Source organism: Natator depressus, chromosome 6 (assembly GCF_965152275.1).
Source record: "Natator depressus isolate rNatDep1 chromosome 6, rNatDep2.hap1, whole genome shotgun sequence".
NCBI lineage: Eukaryota > Metazoa > Chordata > Testudines > Cheloniidae > Natator > Natator depressus.
The window spans coordinates 74117789-74135601 of record NC_134239.1 but is presented as its reverse complement, the minus strand read 5'-3'; the positions used below and the strand labels follow the sequence as shown (position 1 = coordinate 74135601).

At 39.5% G+C, this 17813-nt stretch overlaps 2 protein-coding genes across 2 annotated transcripts in view; one reads left to right on the top strand and one right to left on the bottom strand.

Moving 5' to 3' along the window:
- The window catches only part of RYR3 (ryanodine receptor 3), a 577606-nt gene extending 571245 nt beyond the window's left edge, over positions 1-6361 (top strand). Inside the window, exons 106-107 of the mRNA XM_074955741.1 lie at positions 3112-3163; positions 5256-6361. Of these exons, the coding sequence (XP_074811842.1) occupies positions 3112-3163; positions 5256-5351 (148 nt within the window). The 3' untranslated portion in view covers positions 5352-6361. The remainder of the gene's footprint in view (positions 1-3111; positions 3164-5255) is intronic.
- Positions 5842-17813, bottom strand: part of AVEN (apoptosis and caspase activation inhibitor) — a 172160-nt gene continuing 160188 nt past the window's right edge. Inside the window, exons 4-6 of the mRNA XM_074955740.1 lie at positions 15828-15923; positions 10175-10520; positions 5842-6768 (exon numbers count right to left, since the gene is read on the bottom strand). Coding sequence (XP_074811841.1) covers positions 6650-6768; positions 10175-10520; positions 15828-15923 — 561 coding nt within the window. The 3' untranslated portion in view covers positions 5842-6649. The remainder of the gene's footprint in view (positions 6769-10174; positions 10521-15827; positions 15924-17813) is intronic.

Sequence of the window (17813 nt, the reverse complement as noted above, 5' to 3'; positions counted from 1 at the left end):
GTTTCTGGTTTACAGTAAACTACGTTTTTCATTTCTGTAACAGTATAAAGAGGCTAATGAATCTCCCTTCATACAAATAAACAAGGACTTGTTTGTATTCTGGTTTTATGCAGATAGTAAGGCCTGGTCTGCATTAAAAGTTAGGTTGAACCAGCTATGTCTCTCAGGGGTGTGAAAAATCCACACCTCTCAGCAATGTAGTTAAGCTGATCTAACCCATGGTGTAAACAGCACTAGGTTGATGTAAGAATTCTTTCATTTACCTAGCTACCACCTCGCAGGGAGGTAGTGCTGACATTGACGTGTTACAGCTATGCGCCTGTAGCATTTCAAGTATAGACAAGACTTAAATCTCAGTAAGAAAATGGGCCATATACCACCTTCCCAACCCCCAAAAAACCAACAGATTTTACAGGCCCAGAGAAAAGAGAGCAAAGCAGATCTTGAAATCAACTCATCTAATTCGGGTTTTGGTGGTGGTGGTTGGTTTTTTGTCACTTGTGGTCAGAGTAACTAAACATCAGCAACTCTTAAGGTGGGAGAACATGGCTTTGACACAGTTTTCACACAGAACAGAATTGCTAAATTACAGGATAACTGTCCTCTATTAATTTCCATGCTATGGTAGATCACAGGGTATTCTTCTGCCCACTTTCAGAGGGAGCTGTATATCACCTCTTTTCTTTGTCCAGTAGCATGGAAATTAGATGCAACTTTTGCACTGTTTCTTTGTATCATTATAAATATAAAATGTCAAGAAAATCGGTTTGCCGCTAAAATATTTTCTCAAGGAGTACAATGATTATATTAATACACACATTGTAACTGATTCATGACCAAGTTTACATCTTACAGTATGCCTGGGAGTCTCATGTACATGGCCAATATATTTGTTCACAGTATAAAAGTAAAGCATGAAGTGCCTGCTTTGGAACAGCACAAGGCTACAGTAGAAAGATGAAGGGAAGTACCTGATTTATAAACTGTGGGTGTTTATTTCAAAATCACTTGTGAAAATATATGAACAAAAAGAAGAAAAACACCACTATGTGATTTGACACAGTCAAGCTGTGTTTGATAAGGAATAGTCCCAGAGAACTGTTTGAGACCAATTCATAGTTAGGGCGTTCAGAATATAAAGCCAAATCATTTTGAAGAATGAAAGGCTTATGATCAGCTTTCAGATATTCTTGGTGTAGAGAGGGGCTAAACTGCTGGATAAGTTTCTTGTTAGGTATAGCTTGATAGGGATATGATAGCTGGTGTAAAAAATCTTTTCCAGGACAGCATCAGAAACACCAGACCTTTGAAATGGTATTTTCATGAACATTAAACTTGTTGGCAGTACCCCAAAGCCACCTATTTCTGAAAATGACTGGGTTTCCAATCATAACACCAAAGTTAGAATAGGCACTAACATAAGTCAGAGTGCTAGTACAATTTCCTTCTAATAATCCATAGAGTTTAAAATGCACAAGTGAGTCTTAATTGTTGTTCCAAGATGTTTGAAACCATCAGTTCTCTGATTGGTGTTATAATAAATATGTAACTACACTAAAGCTAAGGGTCCTGTGAAGACACTGGTTTTTCATCTCTTGGTAAAGCAGATACTTTAGGGGAGGTACTGTCATGAGTTGAAAAAAGAAATGCTATTCCCGTGCTGTTTTATTACTAGGTATTAATGACGCTAGAGTCATTATGGGGATGCTTGTATTCTTTCTGTATGGCTTGACTTTTTATTAAGTCTGATGATCTTTCGGTATCAGGAGGGTACGTCCAGTCATTTAAACATTCTTAGAGAAAACAAGGCTGGGATTTTCAGTGGGAGTTAGGTGTCTAAGCCTAACTTCCCTATGATGCTTTTAAACTCCCAGCCCAAAAGGGCAAGGACATCCCTGTGAGGCTATGCTGGGTGATGTCTAGGGAAAAATTATGCAGCTCTTGAATTCCCCCTGCCCCAATGTGTATGAGCCCTAGAGGCTACTCTAGCCCATACTCTGCATTAATTCCTTTCACGGTGAGCCTCAGTACCTAGCAAGTTACTCAAACTAGACACAGAATTTCCTCAATAGTGCTTGACTGTATGCTAAGATACAAATTATAAAACCAATGTTGCTATAGGGCTTGTCTTCAGTGCAGTGTTAGTTCTAGTCACCTACACTCAAGTTAACTCCTTTTGAGTTAGCTTAGTTCAAGTGAGAGCAGTCACACTGCAAAACACTCAAACTGTATAGAGTGACTTGATTAGCAACACTAAGTAGCTGAGTCCCTACTGCATTACTAGCTTGAGTGTAAGCACCCCCCAATCTTCAATAGACAGCCCCCTCCTAGGCCAGCTAGCTCAAGTTTAAAGTACTACTTAAATCAAGCTAGATATTTTCATGTGTGCACAGAAGTCAGGGTAGGTGCAAGTTATACAACTGCTGTGAAGAAATGCCCAAAGTAAATTCAAGCCACACAAGGAAATTCATAGATTACAAGGCCAGAAGAAACCATTGCGATCATCTAGTCTGACCTTTTGTATAACACAGGCCACAGAAATTCCCCAAGCATAACATCCACTCTTGATTTAACAATTTATCAATGATGGACAATCCTCCACAACCTTTAGTAAATTGTTCCAATGGTTAATTACTCTCACTGTTACACTTACACCTCATTTCCAGTCTGATTTTGTCTAGCTTCAACGTCCACCCATTGGAGTATGTTGTACCTTTCTTTGCTAGACTGAAGAACCCATTATTAAATATATCTTTCCTTTCCTACGTAGATACTTATAGACTGTAATCAAATCACCCCTTAACTTTCTCTTTGCTAATAATAAAATGAGATAAGACAGGTTACCTTTGATACTGATAACTGGGATTTCACATCCAGTGTCTGTATTAATAGTATCATAGGAACTAAAAACTGCAGAGGGGAGGGAACTCAGAGGACAGAATCTGGCCCTGAAAGAAAGCTTCTAACTTTATAACATGTTCACAACTAACCTCAATGCTATTTTGTTAGCTAACGTGGAGTTTGCCTTACACCTCATCTCCGTTTGTCAGGAAATATAAAATGCCGTGTTAGATTTTGCACATTAACAAATATTTCTTGTGCTTGTTTCAGCTTCTTTCTAATGTATCTCATTAATAAGGATGAAACTGAGCACACTGGTCAGGTGAGTATGAAGTAGAATTTTCAGAGCAGGCTAAAATGAAGCATAAATTCATATTTTCATCTTCAAGGTCTGAGTATGAAACTTCAGTCTTGACATCACCACACTACTAAGCTAACCCTTCCCAACACACCAAACTACTAGCATTGGGAGGCTACCATCGGTAGGGGATGCAGAGTTAAGGTTGTGGTCTGTGCTAAGGTGTGGGGCTGGCAGAGCAGAGGGTACATACTTTTAAATATACTTTTTGTATCTGTGTTTGTGTGTCAAGTAGCAAATAACAACCCTGTTTCACAATGTAGTTTTTGAATGTTAATTTAATTTGTAAAAATAAGCCATTATAAAACCTTAGACCCATAGAATTGTTTCCTCTTTTTAAAAAATGCATTGTTCTGAAATTGGTTCTAGTTATTTTCAAATGTGCAACTGATTCATGTTTAATTGTCCAAGTTGGGAGAAAATACAAAGAAGAAAAAAGACCATCAGATTTTTAAAATTTGTATAATTAAAGATACTAATATGAGAATATTTATTCAAAAAATGTTTGACAGGTTCAAAATTAATGGGACACAAATATTTTAACTTTCTCTTTAAGGATTTTTTTTTTAAGTTTAAACAAATATAAGTACAATTTAAAATAAAACTTTTAATTAGGAAGGCTTAATTTGCAGTACAATAGTTGTTAAATGCATATTTTATATTGGATGTGTCCAAGATTTTCTAAAAGAATATTTATGTACATTTAAAATGATGAAGTTTCAGAACAAAGAGAAGTCCACTGGTAGCTAAACTGATTTACAAATTTATCTAGTTGTATTAGTATGACGCCTCAGTACACATTTAATTGGCTTAGCTTGATTTTGTAACTTACCCTATGAGCTAAAAACAGTTTGTGCCTGTACATGGGGGTTTGCACTGGGATAATGAAATTGATTTAATGACATTGGTGTAACATTTCATAGACCATGACTGAGGGCTTGTCTACACGACTGCTTAAGTCAATGTAACTTATGTCGCACTACATCGACTGAAAGCAGTGTCCACAGATTCCGCCTCTCATTGAGGCGGCATCAGACATGTTACAGCAGAGTAGGTGCAGCTGTGAACAATGTAGTGTAGACTAGCCCTAAGAGAGACTTCTCTCACTATGCCCTGAAAATTTACTTCTGGGTATTTACGTACAGAAAGCTGCACAGTTAAACTTTATAAACTTATTGTTGAAACCTGCGTTAAAGGTTGTATGATGTCCTCTGCCATCAATAGTAATATGTGTACATTGTAAGGACAAAAAGAAAAGGAGTACTTGTGGCACCTTAGAGACTAACCAATTTATTTGAGCATAAGCTTTCGTGAGCTACAGCTCACTTCATCGGATGCATACTGTGGAAAATACAGAAGATGTTTTTATACACACAGACCATGAAAAAATGGGTGTTTATCACTACAAAAGGTTTTCTCTCCCCCCACCCCACTCTCCTGCTGGTAATAGCTTATCTAAAGTGACCACCCTCCTTACAATGTGTATGATAATCAAGGTGGGCCATTTCCAGCGCAAATCCAGGGTTTAACAAGAACGTCTGAGGAACAGTGGGGGGTGGGAAAGGAATAAACAAGGAGAAATAGGTTACTTTTTATCATACACATTGTAAGGAGAGTGATCACTTTAGATAAGCTATTACCAACAGGAGAGTGAGTGGGGGGGGGGCGGAGAAAACCTGGATTTGTGCTGGAAATGGCCCACCTTGATTATCATACACATTGTAAGGAGAGTGATCACTTTAGATAAGCTATTACCAGCAGGAGAGTGGGGTGGGGGGAGAGAAAACCTTTTGTAGTGATAAACACCCATTTTTTCATGGTCTGTGTGTATAAAAACATCTTCTGTATTTTCCACAGTATGCATCCGATGAAGTGAGCTGTAGCTCACGAAAGCTTATGCTCAAATAAATTGGTTAGTCTCTAAGGTGCCATAAGTACTCCTTTTCTTTTTGCGAATACAAACTAACACAGCTGTTACTAATTATGGTTATTTTGTATAAAGCAATAACTGAAAATAAACATATGTTAAAACACCTTTTTTCTCCTACTGTTTCAGGAATCATTTGTATGGAAAATGTACCAAGAAAGATGCTGGGATTTCTTCCCAGCTGGAGATTGCTTCCGTAAACAATATGAGGATCAACTTGGATAAACTTATCATGAAAGAAGCTAATACGTTAATGAAATGTAAAACCCAGTAAAAATTAAAAACTTACCTTTTATAGTGTAATTCAAAGGTCACATTTGTTTACCATCTCTTTACTGTGAACTTGTTTAAAACCATCCACTTAGGATTTTTGTGCCTAGCAGATAAGACAAGGGCCTTATAGTCTGGATTTCAATTTTCCTTTTGAAGAAAAAAAAAAGGGGGGGGGAATCTATACATTGAAGACTTAGTTACCTTAAACTTTCCAATTCAAACAGAGACTGAAATTGTACCTGTTTTTGACCCAATGTTTGGTGGTATAGTTGAAAGGGCTAAAAGAGACATTATTTCTTAAATGCACAATATCTGAATCTTAAGCACTTGAACGTCAGGTGACTATGACTCACATTGTGAAATTAAACATTTTAACTGCAGTCTAATTTTTCCCTTGGTATTTGCTAGTGAATGTATCAAGATACAGCTTGAAAAGCTTTAAGCAGTCAAAGAAAAATTTTCAAACACTTTATCGACCTTGAAATATCGATTAAGTGCCTTAAAACCTCTGTAGACATAGCTATGCAAGGTTTTTATTTATGTTAGTGTTTTAGATTGACAGTTCTATTAATTAGTTGTGTTGCTTTTCCATCGTACTGTATGAAATTGCACTTGAAGGTTATTCACATACTTCTTTCAATAACAGCTGGTAAGATGCTGCTGTTAAAAGGCCAAAATTAAATAATGCTTTACGGTCATCTGTAAGTAGTGAAGTTGCTACCTTTATGCATTTTTCTTCAAATAAAATTAAATGCCCGCTGCAATAACCAAATAAATAGTAATTGGGTTGTCTTTGCCTTATTTTTGGCTGATTACATAATAGAAAGCTGATACAACACAGGATGCACAGTTAAACACACAACTATATTTACTAACACTATTTTATTTTTGGAACTATAGATAACAAGTAGAAGTAGAAACAAATGCTCTGTCAGTGTGTATTATTTTGCATCTTACATTATAAGCACAGGTTTTTGAAAAAATCCTAATTTCATTACAAGATCCTTCTTAATGAACACAATTGTAGCTTTAGACCTTTTTGTTTAGAGAACACTTAGATAACATTCATTTAGAATTTATCCAAATGTGTTATTTCAGATATTGGCTGAAATAAAAGTATGCATTCAGTATATTAAATCACTGAGATGAAGCAACTAGTTCAGTGAATTCTTGTAGACTGATATTTTGTACTTAACTTCTGCCATGTTCATTTATTTTTCAATTACTTGCATGACAATGAAATGTGGGCTTTAGGAGATCATACTATCCAACCAATCTTCAAGCTCTTCCTCAGTAACGTTTTTAGATGTAGTTTTCTGCTGTTCAGATGCTGAACTCATTTCTTCAGTCACATCCAACTCGAGCGGAACTAGGAAAATAAATACAGGAAACAATTCGATGTAAAGTTTATCTTTGCACTATGGAAACTTTTGAGATATGACAAAGTTAGCATTTTGCTTTTCAGTGCCTGACTGGATAAAAAAGAAAGGATGACATTTAAATAGAGTGTATGTCAGCTAACTGGGAGAAATCACAAAAAAGCAGGTGAGTAAAGCAACCAGTATTAGGTGGCTGCCATCTGACTAATTTGCTGGATTTTTTTAGGGCCCCTGTAAAAGAAGAGCTTATAGCTTCTAACAGGGCTAATTTCCAGTCTACAAGATTCCTAACTGATCCCGACTCCACCCCCCTACTGAGATCTATCTTGTCTCGTGTCCCATGCAGACTTCCTCTTATGTGAGAGATCAGCAGGAGATCATGGCAGCAGAGCTCCTTTTGTGATTATTAGAGGGTTATCTTAGTGACTACACATTTATGTTTGCATTTTATTTTTCACTTAATGCAAATCTCCTAAGAAAACATGAAATATCACAGAAATCATTCTCAGATGTGCTATTTCAAGGTCTTTTTTTACACTCTGTAGTAACAGCTCAAGGTTTCTTGCTCTGTTCATGGTGGCAGCTTCTCAAATGTACAACCTTAACCTCAGACAGTCAATAAACAGTAAAATCACCAGTGTGAGAGGAGCTATAAATTACAATTTCAGTTTCACATCTTTTGGGGTTTTTTTGGTGGAAAGCATGAAAATGAACATTTAAACATCTCTTTATTGAACTCTTTGAAAAACGTTGCAGGCTCAGCAAAATCCTGCCAGCTACATCCTTTTCTAAAGCATTAAGGGGCCATGCAGACTTCAGTATGTATAGGAAAGCTGCAATTAATATATAACTAAATCAACACTTAAAAGTTAAGTGTAGACCAAGTCTTACACAAGCTTTATCTTAACTTAGATATGTCAGTCAGCAGTGTGGAAAAAACCAACCCCCCCCCCCCCCCAGACATAGTTATGCTGACAAAACCCCAGCATAGATGCAGCTCTGTCAATGGAAGAGTGCTTCTGTCCTTCCGCATGGTAGTGTTTCCACACAGGGGGCTATGCTAGCATAGACTCCATAGTGCAGATGTTGCCACAGGGACCAACAGAATAAAATATACTGGCGTTTCCTAGACAGGAATTTGAATACATAAGCCCAATAGGTATTAGGATAATTTTCAAAATATGAAAGCCTTACTACATCTATGCTTTCCACAATCTATCCGGAGCCAAGATATGCAGGTACAGCACTTTTGGTTTTGGTGAAGATGGAGGAATGATGAAAATTGGGTTTATAAGAGGCATCTAGCTTCAGTCTTTACCTACAGAGGTTCATTATATTTAATTAGTAAATGATGTGAAAAATATTTTGTAAAAATAATGGAATCATAGTAATATGACACCTCGTTACTGGTGAGAATTTGGAAGAGATAACCAATTGTTTTGGTGTGGATTAGCAAGCTTCTACTGTACTTATCCTTTAGTGAAATTTACTGAAGATGCTTATACCCATTCTTGAGTCCTAAAGCTTTGGAAATTATGTTAGTTAATATTACTCTTATGAATCAGACATAATTGCAGTTAAGAATATATTTTTCTAAAAAAAAAATGTAGAAGACAAAAGTTTAAAAAGTATTTTAAAACCTGTAATCAGAAACAAACCCCTTTGTTTTTTCCCCAGACTTATTAAAAGGTTATATTTCTGTGGAGTAACTGAGTAATAGCACTGCCACTCAAAAGTGTATTGAAATCTTTCATTGACAGAAAACTCCCGAGCAGTGAGCCGTTACGTGTTTAAACTTTGCCAGCTAAGGTACCACTTTGCAGAAGAGCTCTATTGATCTCTTAAAATGTTCAAAATGAGCATGCTGACTACAGTAAAGTTCTTCACTGATGTTACTCATTGTCCTTGAAAATGAAAATTCCATTAAACTCTTCAGTGTAGCATCACTTTCTGTATTATAGGGTGGAAACGTTTAATCAATTATGTACACCAGTTTTCTGCCTAATGTGTTTTGGCAGATACATCACTGTGTGGTCTGCTAGATCCAAAAGCAGCATAGTAACTACTGCTGAGTATCTTGCTGTTGACAGGACATTTTTTTCAATTCTAGCTCAGATAGTCAAAGAAGCAAAAGTATCCTGCAGGTAATAGGATCTTGTTCTGCGACGTTATTAGCTCTACTCTTGCTAACTGATGTTACTTCATTTCTAAGGTTATTAACTCACCTAGAGTGGAGGTCCTTGGGGCCTAGGGAGGTTGCTGAGGGGGCTCTACAGCAGTGAGGAGGGAGGCATCTGTGTTCACTGTCAGGCACAATTCAGTCAGGATTTCTGCATGCAAGTCCTGACTGGCTCCTTTTCCTTCATTCTGGGAACTAAACCCCTCCCCATCTCACAGTGAGCTGCATCTTGTGGATGCTAGGTCCTGCCCTTTCATCCACACAGGGGACATAACATCTACAACAGAGCTGGGGGAGGGGAGTAGAAGGAAGCTGGCACAAAGCCCAGAAGTATCTCTAAGCTCAGAGGCCAACAATTTGAGTCCAGCAATTCTGCTTGGGGAAGAGAGAGGGGTACACTTTGAAGAAAAGAAGGCTGAAAGCAGTCAAAGTGGTCCATTGCCTAGGGTCCTAAAGGACTACACACACTATGGGCATTTTTTTAAAGCAGCCTGAAAAAACTGAAGATGAACTGAATAAAAAGACAGTTTAAGATCCAAAATTATTTATCTGCCCAGACCTGAGTTTAGCGCTGTAGATTTTTTTCTGCTATACAGCATACAGTAAGGAATATGACTTCCTGCTCTATTATAGTTCTGGGATTACCAGTTACTACTGGCAGGACATACAACTCAGTCCATCACATTTCATCCTATTTAAAAATGGTGTCTATTCCTTATAGACCTATTCTTGGAAGTCAAAGAATATGCATATTTTAGTGAGTACATTTGCTAAATAATGTGTTTAGTATGAGCCAAGTTACGAGCCAGAATATGATCTAGTACCGAAAGGCCTAATACTGGAAAGCACCATATTCCACTATGCTATAAGTAGTAAAAAAAAGTTGGGGCAGAGGAATGTATTTGTTCTACTACAGTATGTATGAAAGACTCGTATAAAGTTCAGTTTTCATCATGATTTTCAACCACAAGCAACTGCAGTAAGTTTTGGAATGTCAAAGTACTAAACAAGAGAGGTGCCTCTCTGAAAGGTCACCTGACAGGGAGAATGAGAATGAACAGATGTGTTCCTACGCAACTCCAAATCAATGACATACACTGTCAGGGATATGGGGATGATTAGAGAAGCATTGCTGACTTACTAATCAGGAGTTTAACTAAAAGCATCACTACAGAAAGAACATACAAACTAAAAAGGAGTTAAAATATAAATCTCACCATTTTCCATTTTCAAATTGCTCTCAGCTGTCGTGTTGTGGGTTTCTGACAGGAAGTTGTTTTCGACATGAACAGGAGCATCTAAATTTAGCAGTAAATCTAGTTCTTCATCCAAATGATCTGCCTCTTGCTGTGACACAGAACAGCCTCTCTGAAAGGATTCTGAAGAAGTTGTCCCCGGTCCATCTTTACTTAAAGGCATCAAATGGACAACAGAATCACTAACAGGATCAGAGATTGATGCTATTCCACTGTGACCCAAAGGTGGTTGTAACTGAGTCACTCTCCTCTTGCTGTTTTCAATACTTTTAGATTTTATCTGTGGGAGTTCTGTGGGTGTTGATGCCTAAGAGTACAAGAAAAGACTTGGGTCTTCATTATGGTGAACTCAATTGTTACAGTTGACATTTTTAAAAGACAGAACAATAATTCATGACTCCCACATACAAATCACTTACTTAATTAAATTCAATGGAACAGATTTTAAAACTGCAAGGAAAGTAAATTAGTACAAAAATAAATTTGAAAATATTTGTGCAATATCATCTATATGTAAAGGTAACTGTGCAATATTTTTTAAATGAACTATGAGGTTAAACTCTGAATACACCAAACAGCAGCTAGTGACGGGCATTCAGTACATACAGGGAGGGACGTACTGCCTGTAGTTACACACATTCAGTCCCACTGGCATCAACCTGAAATTAGTAGAACTGCTTGGGTGTCACTGAGGGGAGAATTTGGCCCAGTAATTAGCCTACTGTCTCTGATTTAGGTTTTCCCTCCAAAGTATCACATACTGAATCATTCTCTGATGTGACACTGTGTGGTTAATGAGGGATTGTTGGTAATATGTGTATGACCAATATATGTGACTCAGTTTACCCACTGACTTTGTATTCCTACCCACTGTGTGTATAGTGGTGAAACTGCTTGCCCAGAACAGGGGCTCAGAGATAGTCTGTTCAGATGCACCAGTCAAGCACTGAATGGATATATGCACATATGGCTGAAAGACCCAAAGACTGGAACATTAACTTCTAATGATTGGTAGCCCAGGATGGGCTGAACGCAGGGGAACAAAAATAGAGTCTGAGAGATTGTGTTTTAAGGGTGCCACCTGAGACACAGGAAATGTCTACCCTGCAGCTGGGAGTGAGCATCCCAGCTCACACAGACACACTAGTGTTACTAGGGCTCAAGCTAGTGCTCTAAAAATAACAGTGTGGATGCTGTGGCTCTGATGGCTGCTGAGGCTCTCTGAGCTGGGTATGAGCTCAGGTGGCTAGTCTGAGTCACTGCCAGAGCCTCAATTTCCACACTGCTATTTTTAGTGTGGTAGCTCGAACCCTGCCAGCATTAGTTTGTCTACCCAGGCTGGGAAGCTTGCTCCCAGCTGCAGCATATACATGCTCACTCAGGACTGAGGAAATCGCAGACTCAGAGACTGACAGAGGGACGGAGAGCCAAGAGGGGTCCTAGGAGAGCATTGTACGTTGGTGCAGTTGCTTCTGCCAATACGGACTCTGACTTAGGTTAACCTGGAAAAGTGAAGCTTAAGGGTTCTCAGATGCTGTATTCCAGTTAACTAAGAAATGCTACCTTGTTCTGAAAAAGCTATGCTATGTCACTGCAAATACTTACTGGAGTGCATTGGGCATCTGCTATAGACTACCGGATCAGAAGGATGAGGTAGACGAGGCTTTCTTCGGACAACTAACTGAAGTTTCCAGATCACAAGCCCTGGTTCTAATGGGGGACTTCAATCACCCTGACATCTGCTGGGAGAGCAATACAGCAGTGCACAGACAATCCACGAAGTTTTTGGAGAGTGTTGGGGACAACTTATTGGTGCAAGTGCTGGAAGAATCGACTAGGGGCTGTGCTCCTCTTGACCTGCTGCTTACAAACAGGGAAGAATTGGTAGGGGAAGTAGAAGTGGGTAGCAACCTAGGCAGCACTGACCGTGAGATGGTTAAGTTCAGGATCCTGACAAAAGGAAGAAAGGAGAGTAGCAAAATACGGAGCCTGGACTCCAGAAAAGCAGACTTTGACTCCCTTAGGGAATTGATGGGCAGGATCCCCTGGGAAGCTAATATGAAGGGGCAAGGAGGCCAGGAGAGCTGGCTGTATTTTAAAGAAGCCTTATTGAGGGCACAGGAACAAACCATCCCGAAGTGCAGAAAGAATAGCAAATATAGCAGGCTTCAGTGAGCTTAAACTCAAAAAGGAAGCTTACAACAAGTGGAAATTTGGACAGATGACTAGGGAGGAGTATAAAAATATTGCTAGAGCATACAGGGGTATAAATCAGGAAGGCGAAGGCACAACTGGAGTTGCAGCTAGCAAGGGATGTGAAAGGTAACAAGAAGGGTTTCTACAGGTATGTTAGCAACAAGAGGAAGGGCAGGGATAGTGTGGGACCCAACATAGTGACAGATGATGTGGAAAAAGCTGAAGTACTCAATGCTTTTTTTTGCCTTAGTCTTCACAGACAAAGTCAGCTCCCAGACTGCTGCACTGGGCAACACAGTATGGGGAGGAGGTGAGCAGCCCTTAGTGGGGAAAGAACAGGTTAAGGACTATTTAGAAAAGCTGGACGTGCACAAGTCCATGGGTCCAGATCTAAATCATCCAAGGGTGCTGAGGGAATTGGCTGATGTTATTGCAGAGCCATTGGCTATTATCTTTGAAAATTCGTGGCAATCGGGGGAGATCCCGGACCATTGGAAAAAGGCAAATATAGTGCCCATATTTTAAAAAGGGAAGAAAGAGAACCCGGAGAACTACAGACTCACTTCAGTCCCTGGCAAAATCATGGAGCAGGTCCTCAAGGAAGCCATTTTGAAGCACTTGGAGGAGAGGAAGTATCAGAGGGGTAGCCGTGTTAGTCTGGATCTGTAAAAGCGGCAAAGAGTCCTGTGGCACCTTATAGACTAACTTCACATGCATCCGATGAAATGGGTATTCACCCACGAAAGCTTATGCTCCAATACGTCTGTTAGTCTATAAGGTGTCAAAGGACTCTTTGCCGCTTTTGGAGGAGAGGAAGGTGATCAGGGACAGTCAACATGGATTCACCAAGGGCAAGTCATGCCTGACCAACCTGATTGCCTTCTATGATGAGATAACTGGCTCTGTGGATATGGGGAAAGTGGTGGATGTGATATATCTTGACTTTAGCAACGCTTTTGATATGGTCTCCCACAGCATTCTTGCCAGCAAGTTAAAAAAGTACGGATTGGATGAATGTACTATAAGGTGGATAGAAAGCTGGCTAGATTGTTCGGCTCAACGTGTAGCGATCAATGGCTCCATGTCTAGTTGGCAGCCGGTATCAAGCGGAGTGCTACAGGGGTCGGTCCTGGGGTTGGTTTTGTTCAATATCTTTATTAATGATCTGGATGATGGGATTAATTGCACCCTCAGCAAGTTCGCAGATGACACTAAACTGGGGGGAGAGGTAGATATGCCGGAGGGTAGGGATAGGGTCCAGAGTGACCTAGACAAATTGGAGGATTGGGCCAAAAGAAATCTGATGAGGTTCAACAAGGACAAGTGCAGAGTTCTGCACTTGGGAAGAAGAATTCCATGTCCGGCTACAGGCTGGGAACCGACTGGCTAAGCAGCAGTTCTGCAGAAAAGGACCCAGGGATTACAGTGGACAAGAAGCTGGATATGAGTCAGCAGTGTGCCCTTGTTGCCAAGAAGGTCAATGGCATATTGGGCTGTATTAGTAGGAACATTGCCAGCAGATCGAGGGAAGTGATTATTCCCCTCTATTCGGCACTCAGTAGGCCACATCTGGAGTACTGTGTTCAGTTTTGGGCCCCACACTACAGAAGGAATGTGGACAAATTGGAGAGAGTCCAGCGGAGGGCAACGAAAATGATTAGGGGGCTGGGGCATATGACTTACGAGGAGAAGCTGAGGCAACTGGGGTTATTTAGTCTGCAGAAGAGAAGAGTGAGGGGGGATTTGATAGCCTTCAATTACCTGAAGGGGGGTTCCAAAGAGGATGGAACTAGGCTGTTCTCAGTGGTGGTAAATGACAGAACAAGAAGAAATGGTCTCAGGTTGCAGTGGGGGAGGTCTAGGTTGGATATTAGGAAACACTATTTCACTAGAAGGGTGGTGAAGCACTGGAATGGGTTACCTAGGGAGGTGGTGGAATCTCCATCCTTAGATATTTTTAAGGCCAGCCTTGACAAAACCTTGGCTGGGATGATTTAGTTGATGTTGGTCCTACTTTGAGCAGGGGATTGGACTAGATGACCTCCTGAGGTCTCTTCCAATCCTAATATTCTATGATTCTATTGCTTCCCAAATGGTGAGCAATCTTTAAACAGGAGTCTGAACTCAGTGGGACTTGCAGAGGAGAGCACACAGGGAAAAACAGGACAGCTGAAGCCAGAAAGTGTAGTCTCGTTGGAGAGCTGTGGAGCTCACTTTTGGCCTGGCCAATAACAGAGGTACTTAAAGAGAGAGCGTGTACAGACTGGGGCATAAAACACACCCTGTAAATCTGTAACACACCCCAGCATGTAGACATGGTTTTGACAAGTTTATATTTTAATTTTTCAAAGGTTAAGACAGCAATATTAAATAGAAAATTTGCAAAACAGTAGCAAAGAGTGAACCAAGAAATACCCACTCTTTACCTAACCACTTAGAGGCAGTTTCTTTGCTCCTTTGGAGCTTCTTGGAGATTGTGCTATCACAAGTTATATCACAGCATAGCCCAACGGCAAAAGAAAGATAAAGATTAATTTAAATATTACAATATGCACTGAATGACCCTATCTATCTGCACATACACATTGTAGGAGGAATCAAATACATTTACAGCACAGATTGTCTTTTATTTTGTTTGAAAAAGAAAATAAATAAGTTTATTTAACTAATAAATTCATCCCGTTGGAATAATTAATACTGGGAAAAGAAATTAATTCTAGGCTTGGCATTTTGGTTGCAAGAACAGAACTTTACTTGAAAAAGAACTATATATGAAGATTCCTTTAGATACTCTATATCTGCAGACATACCTTTCAGCTACAGTAAGAAAGAAGTTAGCTGTGTAATTGTCTGAACAACCCCACATAAAAGAAAATATTTCCTATTAGAGTCATACATCTTTCCCTTTCTAGAGCAGATTGATTTTGCTGTCGTCATTTTTTCAGCTGCTGATAAACTGCTCTCCAAATGTAACCTCATGACAACCGTTTTTAACTCAAGACTCTCATTAGTTCTCTTCCCTCTATGTGAATGATATTTTGTTTTCCATAGCCTGAAGAAAGCATTTTGCTGAAATGCTGTTACCTAATTTTCTATACCCTGAATAGAAGTAACCTTTTTCTTCAGCTGTTTGACTGGCAGTTCACATTCTGACAACTGACTCAAATTTTTTTTAATAAAACTGGATAACACTTATATTATGCCATATCAGATCAGGAAGTTCTTTTTTTTAAAAAAAGATTACATATCAAATTAGTTTCATTTAAAAAAAAACATTCTTAAGGATAGTGAAAACAGAAACCAGTACTGCAACTGTGTAGTTACCCTATGACAAACATCAAGGATCCTGGCCCTTATTTCTCCTATTTACTGCACTATTTAAATCTTCCTGTAATTTTATGTGCAACCAGAGCATTACCTGCACCATTTCAGCAGCCACATTCAACCTGAGATGCAGAGGAAGCTCCTGAAGGGCCTGGACCAAAGACTGGCAATCAACGTAAAGTGCAGATAGCTGAAATACAATTAAACACACAGAAAACTTGCATAAAGAAAATTAAAATAACAATGATTTCAATGTGTTATACAGTAACTCCTCACTTCACATCCTCCCGCTTAACACTGTTTCGAAATTACATCGCTGCTCCATTAGGAAACATGCTCGTTTAAAGTTGTGCAATGCTCCCTTATAACGTCGTTTGGCTGCCTGCTCTGTCCATTGCTCGTAAGATTCTGTGGAAGAGCAGCTACTTTACAAGGGAGCATTGCACAAGTTCCTCTTCTCCGCCTCCTCCTGCTCCCTCCCAGCGCTTCCCCCGCTGCCAAACAGCTGTTTGACGGTGCTTAGGACTTTCCAGGAGGGAGGGGGAGGAGCGGGGGCACGGCATGCTCCGGAAAGGAGGTGGAGTGGGGGTGGGAGGAGTGGGCCTGGAGTGGAGCAGGGATGGGAAGAGGCGGGCCTGGAGCATCCCCCGGCAACGCCGGTGCCTGTTTTTCTGGGGGGAAGCTGCCATTGCTGCTGCGCAAGGTGTTTCCTAGCATCCTTGCCTGCAGCAGGCTGTGCCTGTGTGGGGCAAGCCAAGAGCACCTCCCAACCACAGTACAGTACTGTACAGTAAATAATGCCTTTTGTCTGCCCCCAAAAAATTTCCTTCGAATCTAACCCCCCTCATTTACATTAAATCTTATGGGAATATTGGATTTGTTTAACATCGTTTCACTTAAAGTTGCATTTTTCACGAACATAACTACAGCATTAAGTGAGGAGTTACTGTATTCCAAAACTCTGCACAAGGAAGGTAGCTATATAGCAATACATACCTAAATCTATAATACACTTGCAATAATTTCAAGAGTTGTAGGGATTAATATATAGATTTAAAACTGTGTATGTACAGTGTAGCTTGGCAAAATGACAAGTAGATTTATAAAATACCTGCAAAGCAAAGGAATCATTTAGGGTGGTTTAAAAGGCAATAACTAACTAGGAGTAAGAAAATGGGATTTTGAAGATGGTAAGTTTAGGATGCCTACTTGGCAATACAATGAAGATATACAGAAGGAAACAATCCTGTACCAGCAGTATAATGCTCTAAGTTTTTACCTAAATCTTAAGACCAAAATCTGTGGTCGTGACAGAACTGTGCAACTTTCTACTACGTATGAGCTCCAGAGGGTCACATGTACATGATTGTTTGGTGAGCTGACACACCCAAAGGAAAGGCAAAATTGCGGCTCCCCTTGTTCAATAAAGTTACTCCGTCCCATGCATCACAACTTACTATTCTGATTGCTATTGTCTCTGAGGGCAGCCCAAACAAAAATGATAGAACTCTGAAATGAAGTTCACCCAGGGAGAAGAATCAGGCCAGTACTGATTTGCAACAGAGGTAAAATATTACCCCCAAAACAAAAGATGTTGAGGTTGTGATAAAGGGCCAAAACCAGGGAGTGAATATTATTTTTGAATGGAGTTTTCACTAATGAATCAATGGCCTTATCCAAAAAAGATTTTAGATAGATAAATGCCCTATGTAATGTTGAACTTTCACCTGAAATAATAGCTTAAACTCTGTGTAAACATCAAAATTTGAAAACCATAATCCTATCGCTAGAAATATAAGCTAAGGTCACTTGCCATCACCACAATTACATTTAATGGGAAAATATGCTTGAGAATTGAATATTCAAAATACCTAATGTTCAAAAGTCTATGACAAAAGGTGTTTGGTCCATATGCATGTGTAGAACAGGCAATCTCAAATGATTAAAAGCATTGTCAGAATTTTACTGAAACCTGGATAAAGTTTATCCCTGAGTTGATTACTTGGTATTCCACATCTCTAGCACACATAAGGACTTTAAAAACAATCTTACAAAAATGTTTCCAAAAGACTGACATTCT